We start from the raw sequence: 18,421 nt of genomic DNA on the forward strand, positions 1-18,421 counted from the left end.
ATGTACACAGAAGTACTTTACCACATAGGTTTGTTCAGCTATGCACTAAAAACAGTCATACTTAGTCAATGCTGACAGATTTTCCCATACCACAGATTACACACAGAATACCAGATTTCATCACTTAATAAAACTATTAGTTAGTATTCCAGAGAGAACTTGAAGGACATCATGGGCTAATGCATAATTGTACTTTACAGTGTCTCAACATTCTAAGCTTAACATCTGTTTCCTGTTGTTTTTTATATTTTTATCTTTTTTTTTTTTTTAACAAAGTGCTTTGCATTACTAGATATAATTACATATTTCAGTTAGAAGTAAAAATGTAATATAGAATTTTATTTCCATCTGGAAATAATAAAGGAACAACTTTTTGAAATTATGCAACTGTGAAAGAAAACTTCTGTCTTTAATCATGACTGAAACAGCTGATTGCCTTTTCCCCCTGTTCCCTAGAATCTAATAATGCATATATGAACGAAGGGAAGCACTACACAAAAATGACATTTCATGTAGGAATGAAAAGGTCAGAGAGTAGCACAATTTGGTCTAAGATGACTTTACAAAAAATAAAAGTCATCTACATTTGAAATCTAACAATGTATGTGAAATATCTTTTAGGGTACCGATCACATAGGAAATAATTTTTTCCAGTTCTTAGCAGCTGGAGTACATCAGAACACAAGGCATATTGCCAGAAAGATTTTTATCTAGTCAGTATATTTTATCCCAGCAATTACAACACAAATTTAACCATCTAACCAGAAAATCAATCCTTCTGTTTGTAATGACACCACATGCAACCATAGAGAATCACAAAGACAATAAACATCAATATCTGTGCATCTTTATGTCAGTACCAGCAAGCTGTTCAGACAGTGATTCTTTCCCCTAACCTAAAGTAGGCAAAAATCCAGTATTTGAATTCTGCCTTGTGTCTGAGTCACGATGTTCTGAATAACTTGCTCCCTAGCAAAAGGATTTTGTCCTCTGCCAACAGCGAAGCCCAAAGAAATGCTCATCCATATGGAAACATGACAAAATGGCACTCCCTCAAAACTTCTTCCCCTTGTGGCAGATGTTAGCTTGGGATATGTCACAAGGGGTGTCTGCTGACTGTTGTCTTTCAGAAGCCCAGTGGTGCCACCACCAGCATGGTCTGGATAAAAACCAAGTGGCCGTGGTCCATTTTATAAATTCCTCTGCTGTAGTGCAGCTCAGGAACAGATGTGATCTAGCGATGCAGGCATGGCAACAATGACACAGTATGATTGAGTCTGGAAAGCCTGTAACAGTTTTGTTAAAACTAATGAAGAGGGAACCTCCTCCCACTTCCCGCCCCCCATGAGTAATGGGGCTGTAAAAAACAAAGAACGTGTAGGATATATAATCGCACACCTCCCCAAGGAGACTGGTTGGAAAGCAATGCCTCCCCCTCATCTGTATATGAAGTGGGGGAGATGTAATGAAGCCATATGATGGACAAGCTTAGCGGCAACCCATACCCCATGCAATACAACGTGACATGCTTAGGTCTTTATCCTATCATTAGGATGAAGGGAGGTCACACTGGAGCAGCTAGAAGCCCGCACGATTCTGACCAATGTAATCTGAACCTCAAAATCAAATCTTTAGGCTGACAGATGGAGGGCAAAAATCTGTTTTGTCATATGAGAAAAATGCCTTCTACATTACCAAACAAAAAACTGGTATTAGCTCAGGCCACCCTTAGAAGTGGATAGAAACCAGACTGCAAGCCGTGATTTGCTGATAGCAGAACGAGCCGTGAGAGCCATATGCTCGGCCTTAGCTGTTCCCAGCTGTTCTCCTAGGTGTGGGATCTCTCTACTGCTTCCAACCTCATAAAATAGACAACCCGAGCTAGCTAAGCAATTTTTCCTCCCTTGTGGCTACATATTAAGCCTGATCTCTTAAAAACAAACCAACCCAAACGAAAACCGTCCACACGCCTTCAAAAACTTGCCACATCTTCTTCTATTAAAAATGAGTACAGGCTAACAGGAGTTCTTGCAAAAAAAGTGATATTGAGATAATACTACAATATAATACTGTGAATGAATGGCACACCCCACCAGAGTTCATCTGCACCACGACGAATCAGTGCCAGGAAGCCTCCCTATTGTTTCCCTCTATTTCAAACAAGCAAGTACAGTACCTTAAATAGCACCTGCTTTAGCAGGTTACAGAGGAAGCAAAATAGTGGACGGTTTTAATCAAAACCTAAACCTTTAGGCACAGGCAAACACTTTCTTACTTTTGTAGATACCCAATTCACTGGGATAAATTTCAAAGGAAAACTGAAGTATTAAAAAAGCCACGATGACAAGATTGATATCACAGAATCTTCAGCAGGCTCTTGCACGTTTAACATAACTAAACTAATTGAATTCATAGACTGGGTAGAAGATATTTTATGTCTTTTCCTCAATTCACAATGGTATAGAATTATGTGCAGTTTTATTGAACTTTCTAGAACACATTATACTTCCTTTTTCTCATTTTTAAAGAATAATCACCTCAATAAAAAAAAAAAAATCAAACTTTTTTTAAGCAAATGCCAAAGCCTAATGAAGCAAGCAGTCTTACTGAAGATTATGTAGATGATGTTGCATAGCATAGTGCATTCACAAAGCATAGTGAATGTGACAGCTCATCTATCAAAGAAAACAAAGAGGTTTATCCATCTAAACTAAATAGAAGCTTTTGGAACAGCATGTAGAGTAGTTGGTAGAACTTCACTTATTGTAATACAAATAACTAGGAAAGCAAGATCTTATTTGTTTTTCAATAAAAGCAGAAATATTAAAAGAAGATGGCACTGTTTGTTATGCAAGCTATATATTTGACAATAGCTTTTACCCCAATGCCTTGAAGCATATGGCAACTGATAAAATTCCCACTTTATTTAGCAAAAATGCAGTTTTGCACATACGTACTACCCATTCTTTGGACAAACTGCTCAACTAACGGTGATTTTTATTTTCTGCTAACAGCCAACAAAGTAAGCCACAGCTCCAAAGGTCTGCTGGGATGAGACAGTATTATAAGTAATTGACAGACAACCTGACACTCAACACAAGATTGAGAATGGACCTGTCTGCATTTAAATACTCTTCATTCTTGTGATAACTAACAAGGAAGAGAAACATTCATATGAGCAAATCATAATTAAGGTACAGTTAACATGCACAGCTTTAACTGGTCAAGCAATGTGCTACTTAACGTTAACCCCTTTTTGCAACATCGATTTTTATGCACAGATTATTAAATACAGCAGAGCACTAGATGCATGCATAAAATATTCTGTCTTGATGGAGAACTCAATCTTGCATAAATAAAAGCAGTTCATTCTCTGTGTTTCTCAAGCATTTTTTCTACTACTGTTACAAAGAGCAGGAGTTTCATTCCCAGCACCACAAATATTCCCTTCTACATTTTCTGGAAGCAAACCTTTATTGTTCATTCAAGTTCCCAAAACAACAACATCGTCAAGGTTTTGAAGATCACCCAGGATTCAAAAACACAACACAAAACCTTCAAGAAGAGTAAGCGGGATTCTTATTTTGACATTTATTAAGTCAAATCATATTCTACCAGCTGGCAGCAAACATGTCACCAAGCATTTATGGACATCGGGACCTGCTGAGTCTGAGATCTTAAAACTCTAGATTAGAGAAAGTGGTGTGACAAAATGTATTTCAAAGTACAGCAGAGACTCATCCCTTTCCTAACCCCGTAATACCCAAACATACATTCACTCTGGGGTGAGTTCACCACTGAAAATGTTCCCATGACACTATGTCTTATGGAGTAATTCCAAGGAAATGTGCTATATTTGGAAAACCCAAAGACAACACTTTAAGAGGAAGAACAGGAGAGCAAGTATTGTAGTACTAAAGAAGTAAAAAGCTGGAATACACAGAGAAAGCAAAGGTGCACACACAGCTTCCATAGGACAAATAAGCACTTAACATAATACCAAAGGAAACAGTAAGCATCCCTCCCCCCATCCTTTTCTCTTCTTTTTTAGAAGCCCACATGCAACTGCCTCTCTCCTCCTCCCCTTAGTATCTAAGATTTCTTTCAATTTTACTGCTAGAAAGACAAACACAGTTTGCACAGAGACAACTATGTAATTACAGCAAGAGAAAGTTGCACGGTCCACCGACTACAAAACACTACAAAACTCTCAGTAATAAGAGGTCAGGGGCTTAACTATTCATTTATTTAAATGTATGCCACAGTTTTCATTTTTTCTGGTCAAATCAACAGATGTTAATTGGCGTTTTGAAATGCAGCAGTCTATGAAAATGACAAAAATGTTACTAGAAACAAAGCAAACACATGCCCCAAAGGCCTTTTAGTTCCTGAAATCATGCTGCCCTCCTATTTGCCGTTGAAGAATGCGTACATATTATTCCCTTTTCATAAATGCATTTCAAATCAGCTTACACTCTAGCTTACTCAAAACTTGAGCTTATGCACAATGCTTAAAAACATCGGATACACTCACAGGAAAAAAAGGACAATACGGAAAAAAGAAAAGTGAATTAGTAATTTAACTGTAATACGTATTTATGTGCTGTGTCAGGGCACACTTGAGGAAGCCATCTGTAGGATATCAGCTTCAGTGAGGTTAAGGAGCATGAACGCCAAGCTGACATGAAAAATCAAAGCAAAAGAGCAAAGAAATACTATTGCGACTCATGGTACGGTACACTTGGCACTCTTCATGCATTTAAAGACCCTGCCGCCATGCAGACTCCATCTCAATGGTTGGTGTATCACTCAAATGTCCTGAATTAATAACGGAGATAAAGCCCACAGATGGCATATGGTATGGTTTGAGACAGACTCATTTTGACAGGTGACAAAGACAACTACTCATCTAGTCATGTGAAATTAAGCACTTACGGGAATGACAGGTGTGAACTGCCTCCTTTATACAGATTTGGAAGCGTCCCATCACTCACAGACAGTGCTGTACTAAAATCCCAGAAAACTCTGGAAGTACAGTTAGTGTTAAATCTGCAAGGGAGGTAAACTAAGGCTGAAATGCGAGTCCCTGCCCTTTTACAGTCTGGATGACATGCATTCCCTTCTGATTTGGACAGAGCCTCAGATACTGAACAAGAAAACAAAGTTAAAAACCAAAGGAAAAGTGAAATATATTCAAGGCAAAAATTAGTCTCTAACCCTATGCCCCTAACATGAATTCATTTCAACCTTCTACACGTTTGGCCTCATTTTTGACTTTTCAGACTATGTCCTGTTCACCATTTATCTACTATTATTTTTTTAATGGTTTTTTCCCAACCTTCCCTCTCCATCAGTAACTGCAAGTGGATGTAAAACACTGTCTCACTAGAGCGCTAGCCAATAACTCCATAAGATGATTACAGAATAAATGCCTGGAGGTTACTTCTAAAGCAGGATGTATACCTTATGTCACTTTTGGTACATGTTGATACTATAGGACGATAACATCTTGGCCATCTGGCAGTCTGTGTAATTCGAACAGTAGCTCTGTGCAAATACAGATGGGTAAGAGTACACAAGGTAACTGTACACATAAGCATTCACTGCAGGTTTTGCTAGGACTCTAAAATAGATACTAATATTAACTTTTCCTTCACCTTTAACATTTTATAAAACAAACAAAAAAAAATATCTGAGCTAAAATGTTTTTCCCTGACCAAAGTTCATGTCCATTTACTAAAATTCTCTGCCATGTAGATAAAATCCCAAGTTTTCCTCAATGCCATGTGGCATCAACATATTAAGAGAGGACAGACACAGGACAAGGACGCATATCTCAAAACCTCATTTTCAGACCCGACTTAAAATAAGCAAGCTATATGCTTCATGATGTATACATTCAAACAGATGGCTAGGACTGCGAGAGAGCACTTTAGAAAATGCAATACTATTTCCCCTGGTTGGCCAGATCTACCAATGGTAGATCTACCAAGCCTTCCAGCATGAGCGCCTCAAGGGCAGTAACAAGCACCGGCACCTTTCCTTTGCCCCCTACTCTGTTCTAGTCCCACCACTCCTGACCCGAGGGAAGATCTCCTCCTCCTCCTTCTCATCCTCCTCCCCTTGTGCTGGCCTCCAGCATCAGCGGAGCAGCAGAGCTGTTGGCTGGCACTTCTTAGTGGATACCAAGAGACTGATTCTCAGATACAGAGGCAGATGAAATGCTCCCGAGTTGAGTGGCATTTTCTGTTCCTCCATTTTTATTTCCAGGGACCTGTGAGTGTGGGCACTATATTCACGAGTCAAAAGACTCCCAGGGCCAAAGCTCAGCCACAGACCTGGGCACACACTACAAAGGAAATGTTGCTGAGAGCTTAAACAGATCTCTGGTCATAATCCCATCCACTGTACATGTTCTAAGCAGACAATATCTCAGAGTATGTCTATGAAATACTTTTTTTCGAGGAAAAAGTAAGAACTTGTAATCACTTGTTGGCACTTGCAAATGGATTTCAATCTATAAGCAGTTTATGAAGCAGCTTATTCAAAAGTAAGCTAAGTATCTTTTAATGAAGGAGAAAGCTATTCCACCTATATACAGAAAATACATGTAGTATGAAAAAGTCATGTTACTTTAGTCAGTGGATACAAACTATTTTCCTGAGAATATCAAGACGCTAATTAATATGTAACTGAAGTACCTCATGTCTAGCTACATCTTAAAGATCCACCCGAGCAACACAAACAATATATGCTGGCAATATTTCAAAGGACTGAGATATGGGGCAAGGGGAGCAAAACCCAACACTCAAGACACCTCCCCTTTTATGGATGACTCCACACACTGCTAGAACACTATGTGCAACTTAGTCTTCAATTCTATATAAAGTGATATATTTTTAAATTTTTAGTCCTTTATTCAGTCATATCATCCATAGGTGCAACTTTCTCCTCATTCACGAGGACATCAGCATTGTCATTGTGCTCTGAGGAATTCTTTGCTTCTACTGCAGTTGCGCCATCTACAACTCACGGTATTGATCTGCACACTTCTGTTTTTTTATTTCCAATCTCTCATTCTGACAACTGAAAGGTACAGAATCTTCAGCAAAGAGTAAAAGAAATCTGACAATTCCAAGCACACAATCAAGCCAGCGACCTGATACTTTGAATGACCAGAGATTAAAATACATGGCTATTTGAAGGAAAGCAAGTATTTGTGAAATGTTTTAAAAACTTATATTTAAGTACAAAACCAGTTCTAATGGTAGAGGAGTTCAGGCAATACTACAGGTCAGTATTTTAAAAAATGTATGTAATCTCTTTGGAAACTGGTATTTTTAAAACATTTAACTTACAGCTGAGTCTTACTGAAGAAAGCAAATGTATTTATATAAACTTTATTAGCTTTGGAGGTTACACGAATAAGGCAGACATAAAACTAGCCAAACTTTTTACCTGCAGATAAGCTCCAATAAATATGGCAAAAACTGTAAATGAATCAAAATCATTGCTTTTAGGGTGATTCTCTAGGGAAGCTCTGTCCAGATCTTAAAATTAATTTATGCTTTTTACATGACTGCTGTTCCTCTATGCCATTTATCAGACCATTTATCAGTTCGTTATTGAAGTGAAATAAACCCTTGCCTAGCAATTGCATATGTACAGCAGTATGCAATTGCTAAAAATGCCTGATTTTTAAAAAAGATACATGATTGGAACAACTTTTTCCATTTCATTGGATATAAAAAGTGACACACAATTAGTACATTTTCCCACGAAAAATATTTTCACAAAGCCAAATATCCCAGTTAGCAACATGACTTCTAACAAAATAAATTAATAAAATGCAGCACCTTTTAAAACAGCTAATGAAAGATCTTTGCAACCAATAACACAGCTTCATACCTTTATTAGGAGATAGCAGAACTACATCTGGATTTTATCCTAAACAACTGACATGAAGGTTAATCAACCCCTCATTTCATTTATTTAGTTTTTTAAACAAATCACAGTTTTACCCCTTCCTCAACTGGAAAGTTAAAAGCACATTCCCCATTAAAAGTTTATTTTGTCTGGTGAAAACGTATACAGGAGAATGCCAACATTCCCTAGTGATCTTTCAGATACAAGTCTGGTAAGCTTGGAAGAAGGGACTAGAGAAAAACGCACAAGGTAAAAAAAAAATTACAAATTTAGTTTGACAAATCATCAAAATTATTTCACAAAATTACAAGCTCAGAAATTCTTGATCATACATGAAACATAGAAATGTGACTAAATAACCCTTAAAAACATCATATAAACTACAAGCTGTATGAAACACTGAAGAGGACAAGCGACAGCGGATGTTGCTATTGTAGAAAAAGGCTGGTGTACATATAACACATGTTCTGCACAGCAACATTCAAGATACACATTTTCAACAGGCTTTCATGAATTCCTCTCACTCTGCCATCACACTTAAAGATCCATTTTAAAAGAGATTGGAGTACTTTTCCTGAATATGACTCAGGTCAAAAAGCTACCTATAGCACTTTCTAGAAAATTTAGAAACAGGAAGAACAGAGATCATAAATCAAAACCATTCACAGCTTCGTGACATGCTCACACTCATTAAAATGGCTACTGATTGAAGGGAAGCAATTTACTTTCCACCTTGCTCAGGTTATATCAAATTAAGACTACTACAGTGCCCCTTAGCTGGGCAGAGAAGTTTCTTACTTCCAGCAATTGATAATTTTTGTTTTTTTTTTAAATTTTCTGACAGTACTCGTAAGATGAGCAGCAGTGACAAAAGTAGCAGTCTATGCCAAAACACTTTTAATAATATGAGTTAAAAACAAAAGTGAAGACGCCAACTGAAAATTGCTAAAAACTTGATTTGCTTTTGTACAAGATGTTGAAAAATGTTAAAATAAAAAAAGAAGAAAAAGTTGTGACAGATATGAGAGTTTGACACAAATGCAAAGCTCTATAAAACACAACGAAATCACTTCCTAAAGATTTCTATTCAGTGTGTTGTTAAGAGTCTATCTTAGTGAAGCGTATGTTAGAGCAAAGAATAAAATAACAGCCCAGGAAATTTCCTGCAGTTTTCTGCAGCTTGTATTCTTTAGCTGACGAAGTGAAAAACTGCTTATTCCTATCAAGATGAGATTCCTCTAGCCCACGTGCTTCAGTAGGGAAAGATGCAGTTATGGCAAGCCTGGTGAGAAAATACTGTCTTTGACATCCTAAGAAAACACCAACTATTAATTCTATAATATATCTGGGAAAGCAGCATGGGCACCAGCTATTTATCTGGATATTGCTGATGCACGTGGTTACAAAATTTACCTGAAACTATATCCTTCCCTGCTTTTTCCTCTTCTTTAAAGATATGTTCTTTCTATAAACAGTTCCTGTGAATGTCAATAAATTCATTTGATTACAGAATCCAACCAAACACTTATCTTTGAGACAAAACTCTCATTTCCTGCTCTGCATACATACGAGTCTTATCATAGAAGGTCTACACGCTCTCAGAATAGCATTTGACATAGGATAATGAATACATCATTGAGTGAGACCAGCATATAGTCTTTCTGGAAATATTTGTCTAAGGTGTAGCAGAAAGACAAATTCAATCCAATCCATCGCCTGCTAATGACATTTCCTTTAGTTCTTGAAAACGCTAGACATATACACAAATGCAACATCACAATAATAAAGCTCCACAGGTCAGAGACCTCAGTAATATTATCATTCCAAAACGATCTGAATATCTTATTATCTCGATAACTTGCTGTGTCAGGCAAACGGCTTAATGCTTTTAGCCTAATTCTATAAATTTACTCGAAGTCCATAATTTTTCTAAGCTACCACTTAAAATGAAACGCACGATACACAAGGTTCCACGCTGACTCACTCAATGAATGTCTATGACGGCGTATAAATGATTCTCTTTTCTTCCTTACCTCCAGATGCTCTAAAATATAGGGAGGGTTTGTCATGCCAAGCCTCAGCATAGCTCCCTCAGGAATAGCTTCAACCAGCTTCCACAGAAGCGTAGGGAGGTCTGTGCCAATGTCTCTGCCATAAGCCCCTGTGTCTTCACTGGTCAGCCATATCTCACAAACACCCTCTGTGAATAAAAGAAAGAGATAATTAACAAATCTGGTTTAGAGCTGTTTATTTTATCATACAGCTGCTCACTCTTTTTAATGCAGTATTTCACAAGGCTATTATGCAGCCAGACTGGGTATTCAATTGCAAGGGGGAGGGAAGGAGAAGGAAGGCTTATCCCATGGGTAGCAGTGGGTTATTAAGTTCATTTTATGAGCACAAGAGTGCTACAACAATGCTGTAAATTATCATTGCTGTGGAGTGATTAACATTCACAGCCAATGACTAATTCTGTGCTGCCTCTACAACAAGTCAGTCAAGTCTAGTACTCTGCTCTATTTTTTGAGCCTAATTCATTAAACACAAGCGACATTACCCAAGCAAAGAGTATGCATTAATGGCTGTTACTCGTAGTTAACTTATTAACTGGTAAACTTCCAATAAGCAAAAATAGCTCTAAAGCACGGTGATTAACATTCCTCCTCAAATAACTATTAAAAACTCCTGTTCTTTAAATTATACAATTAGCAATGCAATATTAAGGCTGTATTGAAAAGGTTAGTGACCAGTGCATGACTGAGTGATAGTGTTGGAAAACCTGTTTCCTGGCAGTTAATACTTTCTTTTCCATCAGTCAGGGTCTTAGGAAGTAGTATATTTGATTTATATTGTAAAGAGAGGTGACCTTGAACACTGATATTTGGTAATAATATCCTCCTGCTCAAAGAGGGGAAAGATATCGCACCACCCTTTAATAATAGCTGAAAGCAATGAGGTTTCACGCAGTCACTTCTATCACTCTGCCCAGCTTCCATCCTTTTTGCTATGCAATTCATCTCCCCCTCCTCACTCCCCCAAAGCAAGAAATAAGCCATTGGAAACACAGTGGCTGGAGGAAGACTCCTGTAATTCCCAGCAAGATAAGATACCATTAACTCACCGAAGAGTTAAATTTCTAATAAGGACAATGGACCAGTAAAGAAAACATCCAAACACTAGAAGGTCCATAATTCATCAAAGCACTCTTTGGACCAGCAGAAAAGGTATCACAAAATGTAAATGTTTATATTACAAATATACACTTAAGATGAGGAAAACAAACACGCACGCAGACTTTAATCACATACAAAGTAATAATCCTAGAAAACCAGAAGTTTTACAAAAATGTACACTCAAGGCTGCCACTCGAACTCACACTGTAACAATAAAGGTGAACAGCAGGCTACGCTCAGCAAAGCTAATGCTGTTTTTTCAGAAAGATTTTCAGTCATTTATTATTATTTATAGAACTAAGAATATTTAAAATCCAAAGGTAAACCAAGACACACATAACTTCTGAAGTTTTGCTTCAAGAATAATTTAGTGAGAGAGATGTGTAATTTTGTTCTTGTAAGAAGTCTGGTGGAAAATATTCTTGAAGTACTGCTTTTCGGTTATCCAGCTTGCAGTCACAACTTTGTAGTCACACTCAAACTGAGCTCCCCGATGCCTGATCAGGTACGCAGAATCTGCTAGCAGTATACAGTCACACCTCGGATTCCACTGCAGTTGCTAATGTTTTCGGAATTCATCTCACCACAGGCAGTACCACACCATGAAACATACTCAAGGGTTTGCTGCCTGCCCTACGCTTTCCTGAGATACAGAAAAAAGAGGTGAACTGTATATGTTACATTTTAAAAATAAGAGAAACATAAAGGATCTAAATGATGGGTAATGTTATCTTTGGGGTTTTTTTTATTATTATTATTTATTTATATCAGTCTCCAATAGCCATTAGAACACTGCAAACCACAGTGATTTACTTGCCAAGTTTCTACTGAGACAGAGTAATTCCCATTTTAAGCTTTCAATCTAAGTAGTTGTATAGGTTTTAGGTTTGTATTGTGGGGTGGTTGGGGTTTTTTTTTATGCAAATGACTAATGGAATACTGCCTCACAGTTACCAGATGAACTCTGAGGAAAAAAAAATAAATCACTGGCTTGGACTGGAAATAACATTTCCATGGAAAACAACAGTGAGCTTTTAAAGCTGCATAGGTGGGGACCATTAGCCCCCTGGTGGGCTGAAACTTCAAATTAAATCACAAGAAGAGGAAGCAGCTGTAATAGTAAATCAGCAACAACAGGAATAACTGTCTCATCTGCTCTCCGATCAGGGTGTTGAACAACAAGCAATGGGAACAATTCATGCTGAGAGCACCAAGGACGGAGTCTTAAGTTGGGGGGTGGGGGGAAGGCGGGGTCGGGGAACACCTGTACTGGGGAAGAATGTTCACTTCTCCATTTCAGGCTAACAAAATGGATCTTCAAATGCTGAAAGCTGCTATGAGTGCTAAGTATTTACAAGTAGGGTAAATCGACTTGGTACACAACTGTGTGTGATAGAGATTTGGTCATCTGTTGTTAGGCTGTTTATTCTAGCCCTTTGCATCCTGAGTTTAGGAGTCTAAACTTACACCGGGTAAGAGGAGAAAACAACAGACCTCCCAAACAGTATTAATAAAATGAACCAACGCTTCCTATTTTCACTCAACTCCCTTCCCCTCCGTACTCCAGCACTATTTAGGAACCTATTTAAATCCACTGCCTAATCACATACAGTATTTTTTTCTTCTTTTGCAGTGAACCTCACTAGATCATTCACCATTCTGTTACTGGATAATTTTGGTGCTAATAAAAGCAAGCTGATTTTGTAAACAAGAAAATTGATCCAAACTGCAGAGTTTGGATGTGCAAACTCAGAACATTTGTTACAGTATTAAAGCCAATTATCATTATATTCAAGTAATTACAAGTCTGCCTTTGGTCACAGCTCGCAGTTTATTTCTCACTCTGCCATCACTACCCAGCACAAAAGAGTAACCTCATGAGCTGGCTTCTGATCTCTGCTCTGCTGTGATTGGAGATGACTGAGAATGAAAAATGTTGGAAAAAAAAAAAGGTTCCAAGTAAAGGAAAGAGGTTCTCAGCCTATTCTTTCTCCAGCGTCTCAATACAAAGAATACTCACTATCCGACATGGGTTTTAACTTCATTTTTTGTGGGGTGGTCTAAACAATCCTTGTCATGAAGAAGACAAGAAATCCTGCAGTTGTCACTTTTATGAGATATGTGCATTTCTGTTTTAGAGATCACTTTAATAAAAAATTTCTGGCATATTTTATTTCACTTTATTTTCATGCCACTATTATGAACACTGTTTTCAGCAGTACCATACATCTTTTAAATTGAAGGGAAACCTACTCCATCCAAAAAATTAATTTTCTTCAATCTACAAAAATGTCTGAAGATGTTAAAATATCAGTCACTAATCCCACTGAAATTCTCCTATTTGTTAACCTGCTGTACTTTGTACAAATGAAATTCAGTCACACAATCCCCTTCTTTTTTTCTTGTCCTTCCCTTTGTCTCGTTCTTCTCTTTCCTGTGAGATTTTCTAACGCGAACAGGAGTGGCTTCTCCAGCAGCACAATTCTCTGCAGGCTGCCTCGGTGGGGGACCCTTGATGCTGACCTTCTCAGTAGTCCACATATGCTTATCAATAACTGCCTGACCTCCTTGCTATTCCTTCTCCAACGGTGAATCCTTACAGCAACCTGCAGTGCTGTACAGACCATAGAAATACCTCTCCCACTGCACCACAGAAATCTGAAAGACCATCTGCCAAGGGGAGGCCTGACTTAAATGTTTGTCAAAAATTGCCTGCAGACTTGAGGACAATCAATCTGACCCTGCCATTCCTGATCACACCCTTAGAATTAAAAAGAAATATGAAATCGCAGCCAAAGACAGAGAAAAGCTTGGAAAAATCAGATTCACTTTAAATCTGCTCACTGTTCAGAATGAGCTTACCGTACATAAATTCATTTTCTCTCAAATTATTTAAGTTTCCCCTTATTTATTCAGCATGGATTTTACAGTCACTATTTACATACTTGATGCAGGGCATGTGCCTGATTGCTTTGGTGAATCAGTGCCTTAACTGAGAAACTATGAAGACATCTGTGTACATACCATATTCACTGTATCAACCTGAATATAATGCAAGTTAGGCAGAAATTGAGATTTGGGGTAATCAAATTCCTCCTACACTGCTGAAGTACTCTGCAAGCATTGATTCACCACCTAAGAGTCCATGCCTCCTCTTAGACAGCTCAACCATATGGATCACCACTGAAAGATCCCATTGCAGGGACTTCCTGAAAGAGTATATAAAATTTGGGAGTTCACCAAGAAATCCCTGTTTGACCTGTATGTATGAGGAGTTTCTACAGGAGAGAGAGAACGGATTGACACACAGTCCTGTACAAACACATTCTATCCCAGACTCAAAAAGTAACTCACACCTGTCACACTCAGAAACTGCGGGATATCTGGCAAGCAGATGACGAAAAGTAGACTGAAGAAAAAAGACAGGTCTAGGTACAAAGCTGGTGAAAGCTGTCAGGATCAGTCATCTAAAGGATCCATATTTTTTCCATACTTTGGAAAGTGTGGGTCAGCTTATGACTCAGCAATACTACATTCAGACAACTGCAGTACTGCAGCTCTGCTCATGACATACTACATACAAATTTGTCCCATCACAGTCTCATTTTCACTTTGAGGGACAAAGCTCTATGTAAGTGACTCACAGCCTGTCTTTCTACAGGATCTTTATTATGCCCAAACATATCTTTTCTTTTCAAAAGATCTATCTATGTTTTGACCCTTCTGGACAGTCTTAAGGAAGTGAGAGACAACTGTCCACTCCTGCGTTCTTAATGCTTGCCACAAACAGCAGAACAAAATCTGAATGGCATCATAAATGTTGACTGACCTACTGGAATGCAATGCTTGGAGAAATTACTAGATCCCCAAAACTCCTGATAAAAGAGAAAGCCTAGCAAAAGGATAACTGGCTTAACCAACCCTTTACAACACAGGATGAAGCAATGGTTGGTTGAGTGGCCAGGAAAGTCTGTTCAGCATCAGTGCACTTCAAAATGAGGACCCGAAAATCTGAATCTTCACTATTAGAGTCACAACCACTAGTTTTTAAGTATCTCTTTAATAGCAGAAATCGCTTTGAAGCATTGATTAATATTACATAAAGACCTGCTACACACAGGGACTTAATGTAAAAGCCTGAACAAATTCCATTTTATGTGGTCATCAGAAAAGCCAAAAGGTAAAGAAAATTCTGCACACATGGTAAAAATTTATTTTCGTGGGATCACAGTATAGCTTAGGTTGCAAGGGACCTCTGAAGGTCATATAATCCAATCTCCTGCTCAAATCAGGTCCAATTAGACGAGATTGCTCGGGCCCTTGTGCAGTTTTGTTTTGAATACTTTCAAGGACAGAAATACCACAGCCATTTTGGGTAATCTGTTCCAATATTTGACCACCCTCAGGGTAAAATATTTTTCCTTGCACCTAATTGCAATTTCCTGAGTTCTAACTTGTCCTGTTACCTCTCATCTTATTTCTGCAAGACCTGTCTGACTACAAGACAGTCAGGCTCTGCCTTCTCTATATCCTCCCATTAGGCAGTCACAGACAGCAATAAGATCTCCTCCTAGCTGTCTCTTCAAAAGCTCAACAAACCCAACTCTCATATGTCATGTGCTCCGTCTTCCTAATCACTTCAGTGGCCCTCTGCTGAACTGCTCCAGTAGGTCAGTAAGCCTTGTCCTAGGGTGCCCAAAATTGACGGAGCACTCTCCCCTTGAGGTCTCATAATTGCCAAATACAAGGCACTAGTCACTCCCCTGGGCCTGTGGCTGCATTCTTGCTAAAAGCGTCTAGGAGGCAGCTGATAATCGCAAAGGGGTTTCACTGCTGATTCATGTTCATCAGCTTGCCCAGAGGAACTCCAAAGTCTGCAAAGCTGCTTCCCAGCCAGTCAGCTCTCCACATCCATACTGCAGCATGGTGTTATTTTGTCCTGGATAAAAAAGGAATTTTACTTGCCTCTGTTGAACTTCATGAAGTTACTGTCAGTCCATTTCTCCAGATGGTTGAGGTCCCTTGCAATATTAGCCAAATGCTCCAGCCAGTCAACCATTCACCTAATTAGGTGTCATCTCCCAATTTGCTCAAAATGCACTGTCCACACTGTTAATAAAGACATGAAATACTGTCCCCAGTATTAATCCCTGCAAACTATTAGTAACCTCCAGCTAGACTTTACACCATAGATCACCACCCTGTGAGTTTGGCAGTCCAGCCAATTCTTTCAGCCACCTTACCATCCACTTATCCAGTCCGTATCTCAGCAGTCTAAGAATATTACGGGAGACTACGCTGAAACCCTACCTAAATTCAAGGTAACACCCACCTCCCCCAGACCAAAACAGAAAACCCCAAAACCAAACCCTGCCACACCCCAAAAAGCAAACAAAACACCCCAAAACAACCCCCTTCCCCCAAAATACCAAAGCTTCACAGCTTTCCTCTTCTCCACAAAGCCAGACATCCCATCAGAAAAGCCACTCAGTCCAGCCACATGATTTGCTGTTGGTAAATTTACGCTACCTGTTCCCAAACACCCTCCTGTCCTTCATGTGCCTAGAAACAGCTTCCAGAAGGGTTTGCCCCATAGAGAGTGAGGCTCAGCTGCCCTGTAGTTCCCTAGATCCTCCTTCATGCTCCTCCTGAAGGGTATGGTGACTTTTCCCTTTTTCCAGCCATCAAGAATCTCCCGATTGTCATGCCCTTTGAACGATGAGAGAGAGCAGCCTCATCATGACATCAGCCGGCACTCTCAGCACACTTGGATGCCTCGCACTGCAGGATTATTTCTATTACTTCTGGATGTCGGCCTGCAGTTACAAAAACTACAGCCCTGTTTTGCAAGTGCGTAGCTCAGTATAAGTCTTTAAAGCAGCTGTGGTTTCTACTACCCACAGGATGACACATATATTAGAGTGCATAGGAAATGAACACACTTACTTTTATGGTCTATGTATTTTTGAGAAGAAATGTATTTGGGAACAAATATGAAGTGACATACAGACCAAGTTACACTGACTCAGAGTATTCCACCTAGGTAGGATAACATATCATTTTAAAAGTAGAACATTCAACAATATCAGTGTGGAATATTCTGTTTGGCAGTGTTGTCTACTACACTTAGTAACAAAATATAAGATATTTTTTGTTTCTCCTTAGCCAAAACGCTTAATTTAAGTAAAAGTTTGCACACACAAATGATTAAAGTTCTCATGTATTTATATACATGCTATACGTTAGTATATATGCATGGTATGAAATTCTCAAAACCATATTGAAGCCATAATAGGAACTTGATTTAAAGGATCATTTACCACAGACATGACGTAGGTACTTACAACAAATTCCTGATCCTGCAAACTAATGGTTAAAAGTTTGGGTTATATTTGGGAACTCCAAAACAAAAAAATTAATTGTGCCTTCGACCCCTTTAACTCGTCTGGAAATTGCTTTTTCAGAAGTATGAAGCATCCTTTGAATTTTACTTAGTTATCTTTCCAAAAAGTAAAACATGATATCTCACTTATTATGTAAGTTGTAATCAGAGCTTAAATGAACTCTGATGCAAAAGAGCTCAAGAAACGGCTTATGAAGCTCAATACAAAAGAGCTCAAGACACAGTTTGATCCTATTTCAATGAATATCTCCTAATATATTTTCAAAATATTACATTTTATACATTTTTTTCCCCTCAAAGTGCATTCATATTTCTTATTTTATGTAATTTACAAAGTTAAATCAGAGCTGGACAACAGTAAAAAATTAACAAGCAGTCTTAATTACTTTTAAATTATAATAACAAAACGTTTTGGTTTTGCACAAAATTAAAACCCAAACACTCCCCCTCAACAATAAAACATACACACACTTCTACTACCACCTTTCACACTAATTTTTAGGGTTACTTTGGAGATTTTATCAAAACAACCACACACTGAAATGAATAGTTCTGGCCCAGCTACCTATCTAGTCTTCAGTAACATCAAGCTAACTTTAATGTAAGGTTACTCTACCATCAGCTTTACATTTAGTTGTGAAGTATGATAGAAGAATTTAATAACCATACGACTAACAGTGGCTTTCCATTTTATCTTTGGTGGTTATGAAAGTGGAAGCTACAAAGCGATTTATTCAAGATTTTCCTTTTCAAAAGTCATGCACCTCAAGGATGAAACTGATGAAACTGTTTAGAACACGGGTCCCCTGAATATGCTTATTTATCTAAATCCATTGTGTAAGTCGCAAAAACAAAACTGTTCCTCTTGCAGCAAATGCTTCACCATTAAGATATTTACAAAGGAAGATGCCTACCTGCG

The 18,421-nt window shown here is 38.4% G+C and overlaps 1 protein-coding gene across 4 annotated transcripts in view; it reads right to left on the bottom strand.

Annotated features, from left to right (window-relative positions):
• The window catches only part of CDKAL1 (CDK5 regulatory subunit associated protein 1 like 1), a 427,625-nt gene that overhangs the window by 148,044 nt on the left and 261,160 nt on the right, over positions 1 to 18,421 (bottom strand). For all 4 annotated transcript variants that reach the window (XM_063325809.1, XM_063325812.1, XM_063325811.1 and 1 more), the window contains one exon: positions 9,960 to 10,126. In XM_063325809.1, the coding sequence (XP_063181879.1) occupies positions 9,960 to 10,126 (167 nt within the window). The remainder of the gene's footprint in view (positions 1 to 9,959; positions 10,127 to 18,421) is intronic.

This window comes from Chroicocephalus ridibundus, chromosome 2, assembly GCF_963924245.1.
Source record: "Chroicocephalus ridibundus chromosome 2, bChrRid1.1, whole genome shotgun sequence".
Taxonomy (NCBI): Eukaryota; Metazoa; Chordata; class Aves; order Charadriiformes; family Laridae; genus Chroicocephalus; species Chroicocephalus ridibundus.